We start from the raw sequence: 23,223 nt of genomic DNA, 5'->3' as shown, positions 1-23,223 counted from the left end.
AGCATGGCTTGCTGATGGTGAGCCATGTTGATGCGCTGCATGGCCCAGGCTGGTGGCCTAGACGGTGACTCTGCATGGCCCAAGCTGGTGGTTTGGGCGTTGAAGCTGCAAGGCATGGGCTGGAGCCATGCGTTTGATGACATGTTTGGTGGGCATGCCACTAGCCTAGCTTGCAAGGCACGGGTTGAAGCCGTGCGCTGGATGACATGCCACTAACCTCACTAGCGTGCAGCAGGGGCTGTGCGTGTGCGAGCTCGCGCGGGCTGGCTATGCGGCGCATGGCCTTGCAGCACATGGGCGCGTGCAGGGCCACGTGGCCCATAAGTGTGGGCATGGGCCTGCGCACTGGAACGCTCATGAGCACGCGACGCGCAATGCTGCGTGATGCAGTGTTTCGCGCATTGCTGCGTGCATGAGCGCGCGGTGCATGCCTGCTCGCATGGGAAGGCGCTCACTAACCTCACTAGCCTGCATGTTGGGTGCGGGCCAAGGCATGCATGCATGCTGGGCGTCCCGTGCGTGTCACCCCACGAGCCAAGGCATGCTTGCGGCTTAGCTAAGGTGTATGTTCCCACCATGATTAGGACATGTGCAACATCCAGAGATAACTCGACGTGAGGGTCTAACACGGTGGTAGGAGGCAAGGTAGGACTGATCGAAGCCCTGATCGAAGCCCTAAGTTAATCGATAGGATTCTGTCATTAGTTGTCTTTCCCCGCCCAAAAATGTGACACTGTTGATAAATAATAAACACGCTACGCACACCAATCTGAGCAATTGGATTGGATTGGATTTAAATGCGCGTTGCGCTTTCCAGTGGCATTGTTCGTTGCTTGCCACCTCTCCTCTCCCTTTTCTGTGTCCTCAACCTTCTTTTGCCCTTCTAATCCTGTCGTCGCCTTTAGCTTTCCGGTGTTCGACGAAATGCCTGAGCCATGCTCTCCCTCACAACCTTTTCTACTCACCTCCTCGTCTCCTCCTGCTCGCTCCCAAATTTGAGCTCTCAGTCTCACTCCACCCGCTCCATTCTCCTGGTTGCTTCGATAAGAAGGAAACGATTACGGGAGCGGTTTGCGCATCTGAGTTCTGTTGCGCCGAAGAAGAACGGTGGTTGTGGTGGGGGCGGTGAACCTGGTCGTTTTTCTGGCCTTGCGAGGAGGTGTCTGAAGTGGGATAGCGAGGGGGATTTTGCTTTGGAGGGCGAGATTTTGGAGTTTATGAAGGAGTCGAGGAGTCCGGAGGCGTTTCCGAGCAAGAAAGAACTGGTTGAAGCCGGGAGGATGGACTTGGTGGATGCTATCGTGGATAGAGGTGGTTGGCTCTCGCTTGGCTGGGATTTGAACGATGAGGAGAACGAGAAGGTCCAAGATAATGTTCCTACTGGGGTTTCTTATTCTTCCTCAGCGGATAAAGAATGTGGTGGTGTTTTTAATTCGGTGGTAAACGGAATTCGGAGCTCTGGGATGGTTCCTAGTTTTTCAGGAAATTCTTCTCCCCCAGCCTCGTCGTCTGGTAGATCACTGTGAGGGTCACACAATGCTCTTGTAGTCTTGTTTGCGTTTTCTTTTTTTTTTCCTAGTTTTATATGCAAAAGTCGTATGCCCCGAACTAAGAATTTGAGTCTAGAGCTCTTTTAATGGTTTGCCTTTAGCAACTATGATAGGAATATGCATTCTTGGCTGAATTTTCAATCTGCTTGCTGCCTTCTGGGGAGTCAGCTGTTGTAAATGTTGATTTTTTATGCTTAAGCATTCATGTTAATTATAAAATGGTACAAGGTTCCAAATCTTGGGGTTTTTGCATACAACTTGATTTTTAGCAATCAAATTAATCATGCATTTCTTGGAAGGGCCATCTAACTTAATGATATTTGCATAGGGAAACAGCTGTAGAGGATGAGTCTGGGATTGAGGGTATATTGAATCGATTGGAGAAACAAAGAAATATGACTTTTGGGTTTGGATTGAGAGAGCAAGGAAATGATGCTCACTTCCCAAGTAATCATTGTGAAGATGACTGGCATCCTGGAACCTCAATAGATACGGTATGTTAGTTTTGTTGATTTTAAGAAGCATTGGTGTTTTCTTGAGATGTGATGTTCAATCAGAACATTTTGCACTGCTCATATTGCTGTGTGTTTCAATTTCGCTCCTACTCATTAAATAACGCCAAGAATAGGTGCATGTATTTTTTTATCGCCTATAATAGATGCTTGTCATTGTGAGAGATTTCGGATATTTGGTTTTGAGAGTTGTTTTTATTGTTTGTTAGGTTTTGATTTTCTGCTTTCGAGGTAGTTTCAGTACATAGAATTCCAAAGTATGAGCAAAAGGTTGTTGTGACCACAACTCTATGGTGGTATTTTTAAAGAGGTGTCACTGAGCTGTGTTTAACTTAAAAGGTGATAAATAATGTTTTAGTAGAATCTCTGGTCAAGTGGGGGTCTTTATCATAGCATCCTGATTTAGAGATATGTTCATGATTCTAGGTTTAATTGCTTGATTTCATATCCTTTGCTAGTAGAAATTTCTCAATACATTTTTTTTTTACCTGTAAAAAGAAATTTCTAAATCAAAACATGTGGTGTTTGTTACATCGCAAAAGACAGTTGCTAGACCGGAAAGCAGCAGTGAATTGACTTCTTTAAGTTCCAATATGCACATTGAAAATGATTTGCGAGGCAAGCTGGATCAGAACAGATCTTTGTTAGATGGTGATGGTTTAGTAAACTCACTTAAGCCAGACATGTGGAGAACTTGGAGCATTCAGAGGGCAGGCTTTTCTGATGCCAGTTTTGAAGGTGTTTTATTTTCCAACACTAATATCTGGTGGTTTCATGGGCTCTCGGATTGGCTTAACTGATTGCTTTTTATTAACACAATTTACAGCTGCTGAAATTGCTTACAACGAAACTAGGACGGAAGGGCCAATGGATGGTTCAGGAGACAAGATTCTTGAAATAAGAGATGTTACTGGTGAATCTTTTAACACAGTGAAAGAATTGGGCTCATCTCCAAAAGAGATTAATCACAATGAAATACGGAGTCGACTTCAGCACCTGGAGTCAGAGCTTTCCTTTGTTCTTCTCTCATTGAGGTCAAATGCTGATAAGGCTATGTCACAGCAGGTAAGAGCACTCACAATGGCTTATCTATTTGGCATTTTTATGTAAAATAACTAACAATATTTCAAAATAAGGTTTCCATTGGATTATCTAAAATCAATGCAAAATACATATGAGCTAAAGTGATTATCTATATTTAACATACACTATTCATCTATGTAAACATTTTTTATTATTTCTTTCTTCCTTATTGTCTTTTATATTTCTCACATTTATACATTTATTCATATAACATGAAAAGATTATAATATTATTAGAATAATTTATTTTAATAAAAAGTACTCATGATAGAAACTTTGAAAAACATGAAAAAAGGATTAAAAGTTTACAAAAAATAGGATAATGAGTTTTTACTATATTTTTTTTCTTTTTTAATATTTATTGGGCTATTGATGCCATTTTGACAACAGAGAGATATTGTAATCACATTAATATATGAGAAATATTGAAATATCTAAGAATATTACAAATTTAGCAGTAGTTAGAGAAATTTTTTAAAATGAATAAAGAAAGAAGAAAGAAAGGATATTTAAATGATATAGAGAAAGAATAGATAAGTTGATGTATGGTGTATTGTAAAAGTTGTTAGCTAAAAAAAAAGTGGGTTTTGGTTAGTTATTTTAGATGAAAGTTTAGATAAGCTATTGGGAAGAGCCGTTTTAAAACACTCCCCCCTACAAAGAGAGAGGGAGGGGAGAGTCTTGAGGGATAAATGTGCTCATCTGCATGATTGCAGAATATTGGAGGCTCATAAAATAATGGGCTCTGGAGCATTTATCAATTGGTGGTAGTTAAATTTGAATGGTGGTCGTACTTGGGCTTTGCCTAATTATGAGGATCTATAAATTTTCTTACTTACCAATTTTTTTTATTTTGAATGGTAAAAAATATTGGATTGATCCTGCTTGATGGTTTACAAAGTTGGGTAAAATAAAACTCTTGATGAATTTCTGGTGTATGAAATTTATTTCTTGCGAGGAAGGGATGAAGCTTTACACTTCCAAACTATTCGTATTTTGAGAAAATTAAGCTATGCACTCAGTTTCTCTAGAAAGCTTTTTCATACCGTGACTGTAGTTTGAACATTTCTTGTGGGGGATATTTCTTTTATCATCTTCTATATGAATTTTTGTATTTTCTCTAGGGTCATGAAAGCTCCCCAAAGGAGTTGCGGAACCTTTCTGATGCTTGGGAGTTCCAGGAAAATGAGATCATGAATGCTCAAGGCAGATTACGGTCAATACGTGCAAAGTTAGCAGTACTAGAGGGAAAGATGGCACTGGCAATAATGTGTGCAGGATTTATGTTCATTTACCAAGATATATACCTCTAACATGCCCTCACAATGTGACAGTCTTTTTATCTTTATTTTCAGTGATGCTCAAAAGATGGTGGAGGAGAAACAAAAGAGAATTGATGATAATCGTAGGGCTTTACAACATCTTCGTACTACATGCATAGTTTGGGTCAATCCAGCCTCTGTGGTGCTCTTAGCAGGTTCATTCGATGGTTGGGCTACCCAGGTTTGATCTCATCTTGCATTGATATATCAATTTGAGTTAGTGATATATGTAAGAAAAATGAATCTATGGTAACATTAAACTAGGGTAGCACTACTCTTTCATATAGTCACACACAATGACTAGTTTTGGCAATATAATATTTTTATTGTGATTGCTTTTCCACTCTCCTAAAGTGATTTTCTCTTTGTACATGTGGGAAAATTTTCCTGTATAGAACTGGCGATGTTTTTTCTATTTTAACGTGGAGGTGGTTTTGATGGGTTTCACTAGGGAGCTGTTGATAGACTCCAAAGTCTTTTTATTAGTAAAGGAAGGTGGTTTGCTACATATTATTGAGAGAGGATGGAAGAAGGACCATGAGATTACGGTGGAATCTAGTGCTGTGGTTTGGCTTCAGAAGGCACTGGAGGTTTGCTTGAGAGGGGAGAAGAAGGAGGTCTATAGCACCATTAGAGAAGGTTATCGCAGCTTTTTAGCTCAGAAGTGCATGAATTCTCGGGGTCGTTATGTGGTGGTTACTGAACATGGTGAGGGTGGTAGAAGAAATTTCATCTTCATACCTAAAAGGGCGGGGGGGAGAGGATGGAGAAGGTTGAGGGAGGCACTGGGTGAGTGCTTGTAGGAAGGCAGAAGCGGGGGGGTCTTTTAGGGGGGGGGGTCTTCACGGCAGTAGAAGGTGGCGGCGCAGCCTGTGTCCTACAAGGAGGCGTTGGTTCCCAAGACTAGCTACCATGACTAGAGTAGGGGTGGAGGTGGCGTTAGTTTCTCTGACAGTAAGTAGCGTCGAGCCCTTCATCTTGTACGAAATGGTGGAAATGGCAGGGAGGAGTGGGACGTCTGCAGCATGTGGGAAGAAGTGATGAGTTTTTTGCAGTTTCTGCAGAAGGAGATTGCTGAAATAAAAAAGAAGTGTGGGCAAAATAAGGAAGGTGATGTTTTAAGGCAAAGGGGTTATAAAGGGAATGGGTCGGGCCTGGAACCAAGCCCTTTTAAACAGAAGAATGGGGAGGGTTTGCAATGGGTTAAGGTGAATGGGCCGGTACCAGTAATAGGAAGGGATGGGCCTTCTGATAAGGGGAAGGGCCAGTTGGGTGGGCCTCAACCCATGGGCCCATCAGGAGGCTCCTAGGAGAGGCCGTAGGTGATGTTGCCAGGGGGAAGCCAGAAATTGCCGACGGTGCCAGTGGCACCCTTCGTTGATGTTCCATCCGTGTGGGAAGATCGTATCTCGGCGTTAGAAGATGCGATTGTTTCACGGCCTCTGTATGGTGGTGATTCTTTGTCGTTTGGGGTCTTGACTTTGCCGATGAGTTGCGAGGAGGTAGGGGCGTCACCGACAAACCCATTTGTTGGCCTTCATGTGTGGGAAGCTCTGCTAACTCTGTTTGGGGGCTTTTCTCTGCCGTTGGGAGACTAGATAATGTCGATGAGGTGCGAGGAGGATGGGGTGTCCTTGGCTAACCTTTCTGTCTAGGTCGTGGAAGAAACTATGGTCGATCTGAAGGAGGGGGAGTTCACGGTTAATGGAGCGGAATTGGTGTTATTTATTGATGACTTCTCTCAGAGTTTTGTCCAAGCCATGGGTGAGCACTAGTTGATGGAAGAGATTCGAGATACACAAGTGGACAATAGGGAGGTGGATCCGTTGCCTCTGAACTTAATGTATCTTGGTCTTCCTGAAGTCTCGGATTGGGTCATTGATAAGGTGAAAGAAATCCATAAATTTGTGGGTTTAAAGTGCGAAAGTTATGAGGAACAGTTTATGGCCTTGTTTACAGCCATTGAAGCGGGGCATAAACAACAAAGTAATGCGGGCTCCAAAAAACAGCGTGAACTCAAGAGATTGACGTGATCTATGAATTTCAAGGGTATTGCCAACAAGAGCAGGTTGAAAGGGAAGGGGCTAGTCTTTTCCCAATGAGACCAAAGATTGTGTCGTGGAATGTTCGCTGGCTCAACGAGGCCAATAAACATATGCAAATTAAGAATTTGCTTCATAAGTGGAAGGCGAACATTGTATGTCTACAAGAGACTAAGTTGAAGAAGACCAATAGGAAAATATTGAGAAGCTTATGGAGCTGTGCTCATATGGATTGGGTTTATTTGGCTTCTAATGGAGCATCAGGAGGGGTTGTGGTCATGTGAGATAGAAGGGTAGTGGAAAAATTGGAGGATTTCATAAGGATGTACTCGGTTGCTTGCTCTTTTAGGAGTGTCGGGTAACTTCTTATGGGCTTTCACAGGTATCTATGGGCCAAATTTAGACATAACAAACCTTCTTTGTGGGATGAGTTAGCAGGAGTACATCGCTGGTAGGAATTTCCATGGTGTATTGGGGGAGATTTCAATGTTACTAGATTTCCAAATGAGTCTTCAGGTAATAGAAGAGGGCGGTCAGCAATGGTGGAGTTCTCGGAGTGTATCTCTGACTTGAACTTGGTTGACCTGTCACTAGCTGGGGGTACAACCACGTGGGCTAATAATCAAACATGGTCTCGGTTGGATTGTTTCTTAATATCTCCAGAATGGGAAAGTCACTTCCCGGATGTTTGGCAAAAGCGATTGCCTTGTGTTAGTTCGGATCATTGGCCTATCATGCTTGATTGTGGTGGCCTTCGTAGAGGATGACAGTATTTCAAATTTGAAAACATGTAGTTGAAATCTAAAGGTTTTGTAGAAAGAGTAAGACAGTGGTGGTCCATGTACTAGTTCGAGGGTACCCCTAGTTTCCTCCTTGCGGTGAAATTGAAAGCACTAAAAAAAGACTTGAAGTTGTGGAACATGCAATCATTCGTAGAGGATGACAGTATTTCAAATTTGAAAACATGTGGTTGAAATCTGAAGGTTTTGTAGAAAGAGTAAGACAGTGGTGGTCCACGTACTAGTTCGAGGGTACCCCTAGTTTCGTCCTTGCGGTGAAATTGAAAAAACTAAAAAAAGACTTGAAGTTGTGGAACATGCAATCGTTCGGAGACATAGGGGAGAACAAAAAGTGCAAGTTGATGGAGATCCAGGAAATTGAGAGAATTCAAGAGGGTAGGCCTCTTACTTAGGAAGAAATAAAGCGGAAAGTGTCGTTGGGGGGCGGAGCTAGAGAGGATCATATAATTAGAAGAGACATCTTAGCGGCAAAAATTAAGATTTTTGTGGTTGAGAGAAGGAGATAGAAGCATGAAGTTTTTTCATAGTATTGCAAACTCTCACAGGAGAAACAATAATATAGAGATGCTGGAGATTGATGGATTAGAATGTAGAGAAGAGTAGGCGATCCATGATCATGTAGTTGGTTTCTATGAGCAACTACTATTTGAGCCGATGGGATGGTGGCCCTTCCTTGATGGCCTTGTATTTGATACCATTGGACCGAGTGATGTATCTCGGATGGAGAGGGTATTTGAGGAGGAGGAGGAGGTCCTTGAAGTAGTAAGAAAGATGGGCAAAGACAAGGCTCTAGGGCCTGACGGTTTTTCTATGGGTTTCTTCCAAGAATGTTGGGATGTCGTCAAGGAAGATCTTATGAAGGTGTTTCAGGAACTGTTCATGTTTGGAGAATTTGATAGGAGTTTAAATACCGCTTTCATTGCGTTGATCCCAAAGAAGATGGGAGATAATGAGGTGAAGGATTTTCGTCCTATTAGCCTTCTGAATGAGGTGTACAAGATCATATCCAAAGTACTTGTGAATTGATTGAGTGAGGTAGTGAGGAAGATTATCTCCAAACTCCAAAATGCCTTTGTTAAAGGTAGGTAAATCCTTGATGCATTTCTCATTGCTAACAAATGTTTGGACAGTGGGTTGAAAGATGGTATAGCAGGGATCATTTGCAAGCTTAACATGGAAAAAGCATATGATCACGTTAACTGAGACTTCCTTCTAGACCTTGGGAGGTGCGTTTTGGAGAGAGATGGCGGTCTTGGATTTGTTGGTGCATATCAACAGCAAAATTTTCGGTATTGATAAATGGTAGCCCAACTGGCTTTTTCCATAGTACGCGAGGCCTAAGACAAGGTGATCTGTTGTCGCCTCTGTTGTTTGTTCTTGTGACGGAAGGTTTAAGTAGGATGACATTGGCTTTGGTGACTAACGACTTTGTGGATGGCTTTTCGATTGGGACCCCGATTAGGGGTATCATTAATATATCCCACTAGTTGTTTGCAGATGATACACTTGTTTTTTGTAAGCCAGATCTTAGTCCGATTCAAGTGTTGAAGGCCTTGCTGCTTTGCTTTGAAGCAATCTTTGGTTTGGAAGTGAATTTAAATAAATCAGTGATGGTTCCAATTGGAAATGTTCCTAATATTTGGCAGCTGGCTGGCACATTGGGGGTGTAAGATAGCCTCTTTTCCTTTGATGTACTTGGGACTTCCGTTGGGGGTGGTTGCGAGGATGTCCCCTTTATGGGAAATGATGATTGAGAAGATAGAAAAGAGATTAGCGGGATGGAAGATAATGTATTTATCGAAAGGCGGCAGGATCACTTTGATCAAGAGTACACTCTCTAATCTGTCAACTTATTTCTTTTCACTGTTTCATATATCTGTGAGTGTGGCAAACCGAATTGTGAAACTTCAACGTGACTTCTTGTGGGGTGGCATGGGGGAGGAGTTCAAATTCCATCTAGTGAAGTGGGAAACGGTCTGTCGTCCTATCTCCAATGGTGGTTTGGGTATTAGAAATGTGAGGAACTTTAATTGGGCATTACTTGAAAAATGGCTGTGGAGATATAACAAGGAATCGGAAGCCTTGTGGAAGGTGGTGATGGAGCATAAATATGGAGGAAGCTGGGGGGATGGGGTACTAATGAAGTTAGATGAGCTTATGAAGTGGGGTTGTGGAAACATATCATAAGAGGATGTGGGATTTTTACTCGACACTCCCAACTCTTTTTTTTTTTTTTTTGGGGGGGGGGGGATTAAATTCTGGAAAGATATTTGGTGTGGGGAGATCTCCCTACAAGTTGCCTTTCCATCATTATTCCAAATTGCTACTGATAAAGATGATGCAGTGGCGGATGTCATGGGGTTATCGGGTGGACATATACACTGGGATATTAGTTTTAGTAGAGCAGCTCAAGATTGAGAGATGAACAGCTTTGCTGATTTTTACAGCCTCTTGTACTCCGTTAAACCAACAATCAACAGGAAGATGGGTTGTGTTGGTCACCCGTCGGGGAAATGTGCTTTTTCGGTTCACTCTTTCTATAAGGTTCTTACCCAAGAGCCAAACTCTAATTTCCCTTGGAAAAGACTTTGGAGACATAAGGCACCATCCAAATTTGCATTTTTTGTGTGGACATTATCGTTGGGTAAGATCCTCACAACTGATAATTTGAGGAAAATGAGAGTTATCATAGCGGATTGGTGCTGCATGTGTAGGGGAGGGGGAGAGTCGGTGGACCATCTGCTTTTACATTGTGATACAGCAAGGGCTCTGTGGACTGAGGTGATCGGTTGAGTAGAGTTGGCTTGGGTTATGTCAGAGACGGTAGTGGCAGTGTTGGCCAGCTGGCCAACTATACAAGGTTTGCAGCAGGTGAAAGCGGTTTGAAAGATGATCCCTATATGCATCATGTGGTGCTTGTGGCAGGAGCGTAATGCGAGGATGTTTGAAGACAGAGAGAGATCACTAGAGGAGCTTAAAGCTTTATTCTATAGTACTCTATGTACCTGGGCCATTACTGTTGATTTCAATGGCATGTACCTACATGATTTTCTTATTTCTTTGGCGCCTTCTTAATTAGGGCACTCAGTGTCCTTTTTTTTTTTTGTATTTGGATATGCCTTATTCTTTGTTCAATAAAGGTTTGTTTACCTATAAAAAGAAAACATTAAACTAGACTCATGTTTAATGTTGCAAGCAACACTAGTGCTAAACAGAGCAAGTAATATGTTCTCTACGGTAAGATATATATACGGTAAACATCATATTTTCATCATTCCCTATTATGGCATCGAATAATTGGCAAGTGAAAATAATCCAATCCATCATCATCCTTTCAATCATTTGGTGCTGCATCAGTGATGATGATTAAAAGGCTTATGAAAAGCATTTCTTATGTCCTAGTATTAGATTATACAGGCAGATTTCTCTTCAAGGTTTAGTGCTACCTAAATATATGAATCATTCATCCAAAATCTTCAATTCTAATGTGCATGCTTGTGCTTCTAATAATTTGCTGACCAGAGATTGCTTTGAATTAAATGTGTTTTGACGTCCTTTCTCCAAAAGAGTATATATGTTTAGGATGATTTTGTCTGAAAAGGAAGTTTATATCTGTCAAAATGATGTATGCAGCTAAATGATGGGGGGATAGCTTTCTTTTAGTAGGTTTGCCACCTTTTGTGATTCTTATCAAAGATCGGAGATGTGAGTGAATTGTGCGTGCTTCAGTCATTTGTGAAGAAGAAACTTTACCCTCTTTTGGAAATTAAATTTTTTTATGCACCTCTGCCGTTTAGTGCTTGGTTTATTATGGGAATCAGTTGGAAAAAATGGCATTGTTCAAGTTATTCATCTTCATTTGAATAGACTGCATGAGATTTTTGTTTGTTTGTTGTTTTGCATGATGTATCATCCGTGGAATCATGAAAAAGACACTAATGGTCATTGATGACTTACCCCCCCAACAAAAAAAAAAGACACTTAACGGTACTTTAAGTTGGTTAACATTGACACAAGATGCAAAGATGGTTCTATTTTGCAGAGAAAGATGGAACAGTCAAGTACGGGTTTATTTTCTTTTCGCCTCAAGCTGTACCCGGGCAGATACGAGGTAGTTCTAATTGTCAACTTGGTTAATAGTTTGACATGAGCACTGTTCCTTCTAGACGTTGAGCCTCCTGACATGTTTAAATTGGTCGTACAGATCAAGTTTATTGTCGACGGTGAATGGAGGGTTGATCCCCTACGCCCTATCGTCAAAAACAATGGATACGAGAACAATCTGCTTATTGTCACATAAAGGCACGATTGTGATACTAATGGTGGGCCTTTTTATTTTTATTTTTTTTTTTCGTTGATTCTTTCACCTCAGCGGATTGGGTATCTGCAACACTCTTAGATGCTTTTCCTTTTCCTTGTCTTTTCGAATGGTTTATTGTTTCTCCTTGTCTGTTGATGTAAATACATCTATCTTACACAGAATGATCTTACTCGACAGTTTTTTTTTTTTTTTTTTAGAGTTCATATAATTTGTGATACAATGGATCATATTCAGCGCAATATGTTGAAAGTTCATATTGATAGATAAGTGGAAAATAATAAATAATTTTTTAATCATTTGATAGTATATTAGGAGACAATGAAAGGATGATGAGTGGTATTTTTGTTTGTAATAACCCATTAATGCAAACAGTTTTTTTATTTTATTTAATATATGGAAAATGATTTACATAACATTTTTTACAACACTTTACACAATTTTGTTTTAAATTAGAGGTATTTTTGTAAAACATTTTCTAAAAATAACATTATTTTATAAAAATACCTTATATAATATTGTTGTGCCATGTGTTGTAGAATGTGTTGTGTATATCATTATTCTGAATATATATATATATATATATATATTATCTTTACCAATGATTCTAGCATGGCAATCATATTGCCAATTATTTCATAACAATGAGAGGAAAATGCACAAGCAAGCGAAAAAAAATTATTTTTTCCTAAAAAAAAATATTGACTTTTTCACAATTTTATTAGAAGTGTCAAATTGTGTTAACGAGTCGCGTTCTTGTCATGTCCAGGCATGTATATTATACTATATAGATCAACCCGAACATAACTCGTTAAGCTTCTTGTATCAAAATCTCAAACTCTAACACGAGTTATTATGATAACGAATCGTGTCGTATCAATCCGTTAGTAAATATTATGAAATAGGTTAACATGACCTAACCTGACCTGTTTCAACCGGTTTATGTAAATGGGTTGAACAGATCCAAAATTAAATCGTTTGACTTGATTAAGTTTAGCATGATTTTATATAAATATTAAAATCACAATATCTATAAAAAAAAATATAAAACTAACTACAAGTCTAAAATTACATTCCAAACAATAAATATCGAAATTAAAATCTCAACAATTTTATTTTTTATGTATAATTGTAACTTTAATTTTCTTGACAAGTCATAACGGGTTAAGACGAGTTGACACGTTATCCACCTGTTAATCAATCTTATTTTTAACGGGTCAACCCGTTTTAATCCGAACCCGTTAAGACTAAACCCAAACCCGTTATTATCGTGTCGTGTTCGTGTTAGATTAATGAGTTGTCATATTGCCACTTCTACTTTTTATATACTACAGGCAAAACCAAAATTGAGAAAAAAACAAAAGAACAAAAATGGAAATCATATGAGACAAGCCTCCATCAAAAGTCCACGAGGATGGGATGATGGTCATATCTTATCATTCAACTTCAATTATCATAATGTTCGTATAGATTCCTCCTGTGAAGCCAGGTGTGCTGTAATTGCGCCCAAGAACATATATCGGATCAGGTAAAAATTGTTTTCGGAGAACTAATAGCCGCAGATTTTTTTAATCCCGAGCCAGAACGTATAATCCAGAATCAAGCAATGCTCTGGGCGTCAAAGCAATGAAATTTGACAGCCCAAGCCATTGCTTGGTTTTGAATTGCAAAAGTGCTTCAAATGCTAACTTCAATATGTATTAAGGTAAAAGTAGTGAGAAACCAACGATATCCACTTGCATTCAAAAGGGAAACATCATCCAATACACGAAAACTTAAATGGTGATATTATTTGGGTGGGATTGCAAAAAATAAAAAATTCAAAATCCATATCAAGTTGCAAAATTAAAATTGAAGGAACACAAAACTAGCTGGGTAACTCAACTCAACTCATTCAAAACTATTCTTACTTTCTCTAATCTGTCAAAACAATATCCCTCCAGACAATTCTCAAACAATGTATACAAAATGCATCTTCTGATAATAACAGAGAGGAACAAAAAGGCCCTCAAAAAGCCGATATGGTTGCTGAACTTGGAAACCTGCATGCTTACTTCTTATTTGGTACTCTCAACATCAAACTCAAATCCACCCAAATCCAGGCTTAATTTAACATATTCAAGCTTTGTCTTTTTAATGATGTGAAACCTCACAAAGGTAGAAACCTTCTGATTGTGTAGGTGGGTAAACCCAAATACACAAAACTGTCCTACCAAAACCGTATATCAGGTAATCAAGGGAATTATACAAAGTTGAACCCAAGATGTCTGAGCCTACAGTTAATTGCAAGCCTGCCCTTTGAAGTCTGGCCACTAAAGTTACACTCTGACAACTTACACCAATCAAAAATAAAAGTTACAAGCTGACTACTGAATTTATTTTTTATTGATAATTAACCTGACAACCGAATTTTACCCTTCCATACTTGCAAACAATTTTCTTTTTTTTTTAGGCAATACAAACTCGTAAACAATTGCACGGCAAAATATGAAAAAGCCAAAATAAATAAATAAATAAGGCAGCTTTAGGTCTACTATACATAAAAATTCTATCTATAGCTAGACCTAAAATCCATTCACTCAATACAAAATAGATTAATCCCTAAACCAATTCTATACTTACAGTATATCATCATAAGCCACGATTTCTCTACCCCTAAAAGGCACTTCTGAAACACTAGAAGAACCATAATTACTACTTCTGGGCTTCACTATAGCTGAAGCAAGTTTATTACCTCTACCATGTCTGCTCAGAGGTACCTCGGCCCGCAGAAGCTTGGACGAGGATGAGCCATTACCCTTGCTGGCACCAAGCCCAACTCCTTGCCTCCAGAGGGCAAGAGGATCGGTTGCCCACATCACCTTTACCTGCAACATATGCCCTCACTCAATACTCAAAAGCCAAGAAAAAGGATCCCCTTGCTTTGGTTGCCAAGAAAACAGACGAAAACAATAAAATTACATTGAGAAAGTAAGCTTAGAACCCAGTTCGGTTTCCCAAAAGTAAAAAACACAGTTCTCACACAAGATGCGATTTCATTAGGAAGCTGAAAGGATGCTTATTTTGATTTCCCCAAGTTTTTAACGTGGCCAAAACTTTAACATTTCCAATTTCAGCTCTCTCTTCTAAAATAATTGCTGGCAGAGTTCCCAGAATTTTAAAGTAATACTCCGTTTGGGTACTTGGAAAAAATCATTAAAAAAATCTTGCTTTTGATGCTTTGCATTCAATGTTTTGAATATTGTACGGTACTCGGTATGGCTGGAATTTACCGTGCCGGAACAATAATCGGCACAGGGGAGGTAGATGTTTCGTACCGAGTCAAATACCGGCCATTTCAGCGTGTTTCAGTCAATACCGACCAGTTTTCGGTGTACTGGCAATTTCGGTGCATTTTGGTGTACCGGCATGGTTGTGATATTTTTGTAATTAATGTAAAAATTCTGTTTTTTTTCGTTTTTCATTCCAATTCTAACATCTGAAAATTCTTATGTGTTTTAAGACTCGTTATTTTGAAATATAATTTATACATATATAATTAATTTATCTATATATAGTCTATACTGAAACGGTACACCAAAACAATATTCATATCGAAATATTTCGTTCCTCTTAACCGAAACAGTCACAGAAGGGTATTCAACATTGTTTGCATTGCATTTAATTCAAATAAATCAACCAAAATTGAGCCCAATCACCCCTCCATAATTTTTTTTTTTAAAGTAATCACCCCTCCATAAATCAATGAATTAAAAAACATCTGGTTCCAACTTAACTGTTCCTCGACTAAATTTTCTACACTTTCTTAGCAACCAAACGCACATAGGTAGAGAGAGAGAGAGAGAGAGAGAGAGAGTACTTCTGTGGAATCGACGGTGATGCCGAAAGAGGGGTCTAGGGCAGCGGCAATGGCGGCTTCGGCGGAGTCCTTGGTACGATACATGATGTACGCGGACCCATCGCGGTCGATTCGGATCCGGGAAATGGAGCCATAGATCTCGAACCGGGACTTAACGTCCAGGACAGAGCAGTCAACGGGGAGGCCCATGACAACAAGCGCCGGCGCCGGTGCCGGCTTCGCAATCGGAGTGTCGACAACGTCTCCATCGTCGCCTAGAAGAGGGTGGGAAGGCATGTGACGACGGCGTTTTGAGAGGGAGGCGGGGACGTGGCGGGAAAAGTAGGGTTTGTCACGCTTTCGGTTTCGGTTCATGATTCTCCGTGAAGAGAGTGAACCGGGTCTTGCGACGTGGAGACTCTAGCTGTTATCTACCACATCTGCCTACTTTTGAGCTGCTGGCTGCCGATGCAGGGGTTCTTTCATGGAAAATGTTGGTTTGCCTGCCGTTAGTGCAAAAGGTTATCTTTTTTTTTAATCTTAGAGCATTTTTTATTTTTAGTTTTTTCTAATCAAGTATATGATATATAAAAGAAAAATTACAGAGTTTGAGGAGGGTCCTTTCCACTATCAATATACAAAAACCAACTAGGAATATTATCTATAGGTATGCTGCCCACTGCGCAACAGAGTGCGCACATCGATTTTGGGACCGATGAATCTTGACAAATTTTCAGTTTTGATGAAAATTTGATAAGTGCTGGATGTCCTTAATAATAGTTGATATGTTCCAAAATGTAAAGATATTTGATAAATTTAAGTTTATCAATGGCTAGAAATTTAAGTTTTCGCTATAACAGATAAATTTATATTAGATAATAATAATATAATATTATATATTTTAATAATATTATATAAATTTTTTTAATATTTTGTAATACGTTTTATATATTAATTAATAATTTAATTTTAATTTCATAATTTAATTATTATTAATAAAATAGAATAAGATAGAAAATAACGGACTATTTATTAAAATTAAAATGGATAATATAGAGCTTAAAATAATTAGATAATATAAACATTAAAATAATGTATAAATTTTTGAAATGGATGTAAAATATTACAAAATAGAAAGGGTATGAAAAGTAACATTTATGTATATAATGTATGAGTTTTACTATGTACAAGTAAGTTTGTGTATCAATCTGCGTACTAATATTGTTGCTTTCATATTTTAAATTCAAATTAGCATTGCTTTCAATAAAATTTACTTTTGACTAATCATATTGAATGTGTGAGCGTATTAATGTGCATAATCTCTTACAATTAGATTTTTTCATAATGTATGATAGGTCAAAAACTTCAAAACTCGCACACTTGATATAAGATTAAAATATAATGGTTGTTAGAAATATTAAAATATTACTTTGGTGAGTGAGTAGTGCTAGCCAAAGATGACTAGAAAGTTTAATTTACTATAACTCAGAGCATTGGTAATGGACTAGCCAAATGCCAATACAAGTCTAAATTTTAGCTAGATGTGAGAAAAAGTCTCTATATTGGATTAGCCAATGGTCCAAAGCTTAAGACTTGAGTTACAGTAAATCTTAAGTCCTCTCCAAACATGGCAAGTTACTGTTCACTATGGAAAGCAATATTTTATTATTTTATCTACCTCCCTCTCACTTTCCCTCATTCTTTTCTCTTTCCTCATCCCGAAGAGTCCAATTTCCCTCGTTTTTCCTTTCTTCTCCCAAAAGCTTCCAGCACGTTGATCCTTCATCTTCATCTTCTTCAACCTGCACGGACCCTTCCCTCCGTCGATCGTCTATGTTGCCGTCGTCTTCCATTTTTTTTTTCTCTTCCTTTTCTCTCACGCCGAATCGCACCCTCTCCTTTCTCCCATTTCCTTTTCATCGAGTGATTGAGTCACCGTGCTTTTTACTTTGCAAGGACCATTCATCTGTTGAACCCCTTTCCTTGCCAATGAAGCGTCGTCCAGAAGGTTGTGCATTCCTCCACAAATCCATCACAAGAAAATCGCGTTTTGGGTATTTTTTACAAACTGATTTGTAATTTTGATTTTGCCGTGTGTTTCGCGATTTGGGTATTGTTTGCAAGAAGATTTTTTTTATTCTAGTACTATCGGTTTCTTCTGGTTTTGAGGCACTTCCTGTTTATGAACTGTGAATGTTAAATTTATATCACATTGATGTACTTTTTTGAGTTTATTTAATGCTTATCAATGGAGTTATGTTAAGTGAGAGATGCTAAATGAGGTTGGCTACCTAGGTGGAAGAGGAGAGAAGAAACGATTTGATTTTTTTTTTTTTTTTTTCAAAGGAGAGGGTTTTGTATGAGTAAGGGATTTAAGTGATGGATTTTTTTTTGGGCCTTGTTGGTCATTTTATCACAATATAGTTTTACAAGCTCATCATCTAGTTTTACAGTCTTCTTGTCACACTTCTTTTAATTTCATGAAATTTTGTTTAAACTAAAAAACCGAGACATGAAGTTAGGATTTCACCTTTAGATATATATATATATATATATATATATGTGTGTGTGTGTGTTGCATTTGTAGAGTTCTATAATGTTGATATTTACAAATTCAGTCACTAATAACAACTGTTCAATTAATCTACCTGGGAAGACTCGAGTGCCCTCTTCTTTTCTACGTACATTCGTTCATGCATGCTAGACAGTACTCAAGACCAAAACTACATCTGAGCACATGCTAGTATAAAACTCCTACAAGCAAAATGACAGTCAGCAACAAGATGTCAATCCATCAAGATATCACAAGTAAATCGTATACACAGTAGTATTGTATTGAGTGAGTTCTCAAGCATTGATGTCCAAAAGAGGACTGGAAGCCATTTGGAAATTTCGATCAATTTCCGTCGGTTGTCATTTGGATTTTTTTAAAAAAAATTTATTAAGTAATATAGGTGAACAACTTTTCATTGTTTTGTGGTGGAATTTGAGAGGAAAGGACCAGACCTCTAACATAATCAATTAGTTTGTCATTCTATTTTCTAAGTATTTGCTTATTAAAGTGTTTCTGGCAAGCTATAATTGTTACGGGATTTAGCTTTGCTTCCTTGTTGGCTTCAGCAACATCAAGTAGAACCATTCAATGAGCATATAAGGAACCTCAAACTGCTTCTTAGCTAGAACTTAAGGTTTGGAAGGTTTCTTTTTTTGTTCATTAATATGTTTTGCCTCTATTCTGTGCAGAAAGTAGAAGCTTTTCCCAGCTAATTGTACAAACAAAAAAGAAAAGGACCCTTTTGTTGGACTGTGGACTATGGACTATGTTGGACTGTCGAATGTGTTTGTATTTATTTGTGAACTGTCTTGCTCAATACTAATGTTCATTATATTCATATGTCAGACTGTGGACTGTGTTGAGAACACTAATGTTGGACTGTGGACTGTGGACTATGTTGGTGCCTAAAAGAAATGTGTTGGCATTTATTTGTGGACTATGAAATTAGTTTTGGCTAGTTGCTTGTAAATAAATTTCTGTTATAGTGTCCTTCTTAGTATTTTTAGTAGGTCTGAATTTTAGTGTAGTAGACATATTAGAAGGTCTGAATTTTAGTAGGTCAGCATTTGTATTTTTGATTCCTTTTCATGAATGAGAATAGAGTTTTGTCTCAATTCCTTTTGTCTTTTGATTTCCTTTTGATTACACTTACAATTTTAGACACATTGCATAAGAAATAGGTTGAGGAAACAATAATTTTAAGGAAAATATAAATGATTAATTAATATATGAAGTGTATTTATAAAATATAAAAAAAAATTGTAAAATAATATCAAAATATATAATATTATATTATTATTTTCACTTTAAGATAGTTAATCCAATATGGACTCAACTAGTCAAAAGTTAATATTCTAGCCAAAAGTTAAGATTCTAGTAAAATTTTAGACCTAGCCATTGCCAATGCTCATATGTTGAGTTTTAGTGGTTTGGCTAGTCTAATATAGATGATTTTACTTATGCCTAGTCAAAGTATGAAGATGTATTGGCATTTAACTAGTCCACTACCAATACTCTTAGTTGAAAAATTGATAAATATTAGGGGTGCTACAAGCATGGTGCAGGGTGGGGGCACCCCCTCCCCTCACCCCCACTCAACCCATTGATTTATTAGGTCTATAATTTTTTTTTTTGTCTAAAATATTTTTTAAACCCAAATTATAATATAATGTAATTATAAATTTTATTCAAAAAAATATAAACTCATTAGAGTTGTATTTTGTATTGCCTTGGCCTCTTATATAAATGTTGGTTTAGGAGGCCAATACAATTTATTAACTTGAATTCAAGTTTTTAACAAATTGTATATATTAATATATAATATATTTATATAAATTATTTATATAAATATAAAAAATAATATTTTTTATTATAAATATGAGAGGATGCGGAACGGGGTGCGAGGCGGGGTCCTGTTGGGGTCAGCCTGCCCCCCCGCCCCCGCTAGGGTCCTTCATGTGGGGCGGGGTAGACGGAGGTGGGGGGCAGACGGAGGCAGGGGGCGGGCCCCCGCTACCCACCTCTAATAAATACAATCATTTTAAAAAGAGAAAATGCTAGTTTATTCTTGAATTTGACCCTAATATATTTTATTTTATTTTTATTTTTTAATTTTAAAAAAATTAACACTATTAAATTTATGTTTTTTAAATGAAAAATGCTACTCAGCTGCCAGTTCGTGAGACTTACACAGCACACTTGATGTGTACCAACCCAGTTTAATCCTAGTCACAGTTCGGTTCAACGAGTTCCCGAATGACCGTCTTAACTTTCGTCTCTCTCCTCTCTCTTCCCTCATAGCAGATCCCGTCTGTTAGTTCCTTCTCATTCCCGTGTCTCTCTTCTCTCTTAGCTTTTGGTTTTTATCTTCAACCTCCTTCACAATATTCTCATACATATCCAGAGCCCTTTCAACCCAAACCCCTTCCTCCACTCTTATTTCTAATCACATCCAAAAGGGAAAAAAAAATCTTCCCTTAGAACACCTGAGTGATCATGTTTCAGACAGAGCATCTAAATTATACCCAGTTGGAGTTGTGGAATCCAAGCTGAAAAAGCCGCCTCCAGTCTCTTCGGCGCTCGCCTCGCCTCAAAGTTAGTCTCTTTCTTCCTTGCGTTCTTCTCTGCGATCAACATTTTCTTCAAGTCTGTATCAATAGCATCGAAGCTAGCGAGCGAGAGAGAGAGAGGTGAAGCAGAGTAGGGAGAACTCTGCCGTTTATCTGCAGATAGTGGTTTGTTAAATTTGTTGTATGGAGTAGGGCTGAGCACCGACACTTTCGGAGTCGGAGGGCCCAACCTCCGACTCCGACTCCGACTTTGTCGGAGGTCGAATCCGACCTCCGACTCCAACTCCGAAACATATAAAATCCGCTCCGACTCCGACTCCGACTCCGACTTGTCGGAGCGGAGTCGGATTTTTTTATTATTATTTTTATCTTTTTTAACTTCATATTTGACCCACTTTTTTTTTTAAAAAAAAAAATTGTGAGCTTTTAAATTTCAATTTTCTCAACATTACAATCTAAATTAATTAAACTTTTGATTATAACAAAAAATACAACTAAATAAAACAAGTAACATACTAACATGCATTCAAAAATTAAAAAGAAAGTCCTATTGCAATAGAAACGACGCCGTATTGTATAGTAGTATACTAACTAATATAAATCTATTTTATATATTATATATATATGAAAATTTATAAAAAAAATATATGATATATATTATTATATATGAATATTAAAAAAAAAGCACCGAAATATTAATAATAAACTAATATACTTGATATATATATATATATTAAATCTCTAATCTCTTATACTTGATATATATATTAATATATATAAATATTAGTTATACTAATAATTATATTAGTATTAGTTATTATTAATACTATATATTATAGTATTATACTAATAGTGATATTAATACTATATATAATTATAGTGATTAGTATAACTATATTAGTATTAGTTATAGTGATTTAGTATAACTATATAATATATTAGTATAAGTTATAATACTATAAGTTATAACTATAGTCTATATTAGTATTAGTATTAGTTATAGCGATTAGCATAACTATATATTAATATTTGCTATAGTGATTTTAATTTAGTATAACTATATAATAGTATTAGTATAAATATTATTATATTACACTAACTATATCACTGATAGTATTAGTATACTAATGTCTAATACTAATATATCACTATAGTTAATAGTATCACATAGTAATATAGTATTAGTAATTAATACTATAGTGCTTTATATAGTAATTTATATATAGGCTTAAAGTGGTTTACTAATAGTATTAGTATTAGGCCATAAATCTAATTATTATACTAATGTATATTAGAATTACTAATATATTTATCAAAATGAATATGTTGAGAATTTATTAGGTCAAAAAATATAATTAATACAAGATATTGTTATATAAAATTTATATGAATAATACTTTAGTTATTATACATTAGTATTATATGTTATTATAAATTTATAGATTAGTGTTTATTCATTAGTATATGTATTACAATATTACATGTTGATGTTATTATGCATCTTAGTGTTTATAGTATATTATATATACATTAGTATTACATGCTATTATATTTATACATTAGTAATTTAGAACAACATGGTAGTAATATTGTAAATTTTTAGTAGTATGATATTTACATCTAGTCATATACTAAACTATTATTAGTAAATTTAGTCTATATATTATAGTATAAATATATTATTTAACTAGTATATTATTGAGTTTAACTAATTATATAAGATATAGTTGTGTAAAATTTAAATAATTAATATATAGAAAAACACATATTTTTATAAAATATGTATAAAATCGGAGGCGGAGGCGGAGGCGGAGTCGGAGGGTCACGTCGGAGGCGGAGGGTCGGAGTCGGATCGGAGCGGAGCCGGAGTCGGTTCATCAATGACTCCGACTCCGACTCCGACTCCGACAAGTCGGAGTCGAGTCGGAGCAGAGTCGGAGCGGAGCTGGAGCGGAGTCGGATTCGGAGTCGGATTGTCGGATTTTTGCTCAGCCCTAGTATGGAGGTTGTTTTCTGCTAACATTTGCTTGAGGTTTGAGTATGTTTTTTGTGCCCATCAACTATTTGATGGAATTCCTGATATAAAAGGAAATTGTGTGTCCAAAAATTGCAGTCTGTGTGTAGCCCTCATTTTGAAGTTTCAATATTTTTTTCCCATTTGTTTTTGTTTTTTTTGGAATGATCTTTTTATTATTTCACAAATATATTTTTTGGGATGTGTATGCTATGATGAGATTAAACACTAATTGTGTTTTGGGGCAGAGGATGAGATTGATTTCTCTCCATGAGCCCATTTTATTAAACGACTTCTCCTTCCACTGATCACACCAGTCCCAGAAAAATAATCCATTGCTATTTGATATTAAATGTCCTTTGAAACTGCATGGTTTTTTAACATGAGTGGGAGATTGATTTTGTATTTTTCTTTTTTGGTGGGGTTTTGGAATATGATATGTAGATGGGATGTGAATGGAGTTGCGTCCATCACCAATTCTGGAACTCTCCCAAGTGCTACTTTGTACCGATAGGTTGAGATAGCAATTATACTTGTTTATGGTACTTCCCTGTCATCAACCTTATGAAACCCATAATTAGTAATAATCAGGAACTTGGGATGATGGGCACAATGCTTGAA

At 37.3% G+C, this 23,223-nt stretch overlaps 2 protein-coding genes and 1 non-coding gene across 3 annotated transcripts; 2 read left to right on the top strand and 1 right to left on the bottom strand.

The window, feature by feature from the left end:
- The first annotated feature begins 735 nt into the window (after positions 1-735).
- LOC108981628 (protein PTST homolog 2, chloroplastic) lies at positions 736-11,893 on the top strand. The gene is made up of 8 exons (XM_018952859.2): positions 736-1,522; positions 1,879-2,044; positions 2,605-2,800; positions 2,889-3,127; positions 4,269-4,414; positions 4,500-4,647; positions 11,351-11,419; positions 11,513-11,893. The coding sequence occupies exons 1-8, from the start codon at positions 936-938 to the stop codon at positions 11,606-11,608; spliced, it is 1,647 nt and encodes a 548-aa protein (XP_018808404.1). The 5' UTR covers positions 736-935; the 3' UTR covers positions 11,609-11,893.
- Positions 11,894-14,112: 2,219 nt separating this feature from the next.
- Positions 14,113-15,979, bottom strand: LOC108981626 (uncharacterized protein At1g27050-like). Its single transcript, XM_018952856.2, has 2 exons — positions 15,486-15,979; positions 14,113-14,493 (listed from the first exon to the last, which is right to left on the bottom strand). Exons 1-2 carry the CDS (start codon positions 15,837-15,839, stop codon positions 14,245-14,247), a joined length of 603 nt encoding a protein of 200 aa, XP_018808401.1. The 5' UTR covers positions 15,840-15,979; the 3' UTR covers positions 14,113-14,244.
- A 6,829-nt stretch (positions 15,980-22,808) lies between these two features.
- Positions 22,809-22,915, top strand: LOC118344408. Its single transcript, XR_004798179.1, has one exon. It is a non-coding gene; the product is annotated as a small nucleolar RNA Z152/R70/R12 (small nucleolar RNA).
- Positions 22,916-23,223: the final 308 nt, after the last annotated feature.

The sequence above is a fragment of the Juglans regia genome, chromosome 13, assembly GCF_001411555.2.
Source record: "Juglans regia cultivar Chandler chromosome 13, Walnut 2.0, whole genome shotgun sequence".
NCBI classification, from domain to species: domain Eukaryota; kingdom Viridiplantae; phylum Streptophyta; class Magnoliopsida; order Fagales; family Juglandaceae; genus Juglans; species Juglans regia.
This window is presented reverse-complemented; position numbering and strand designations above follow the sequence as displayed.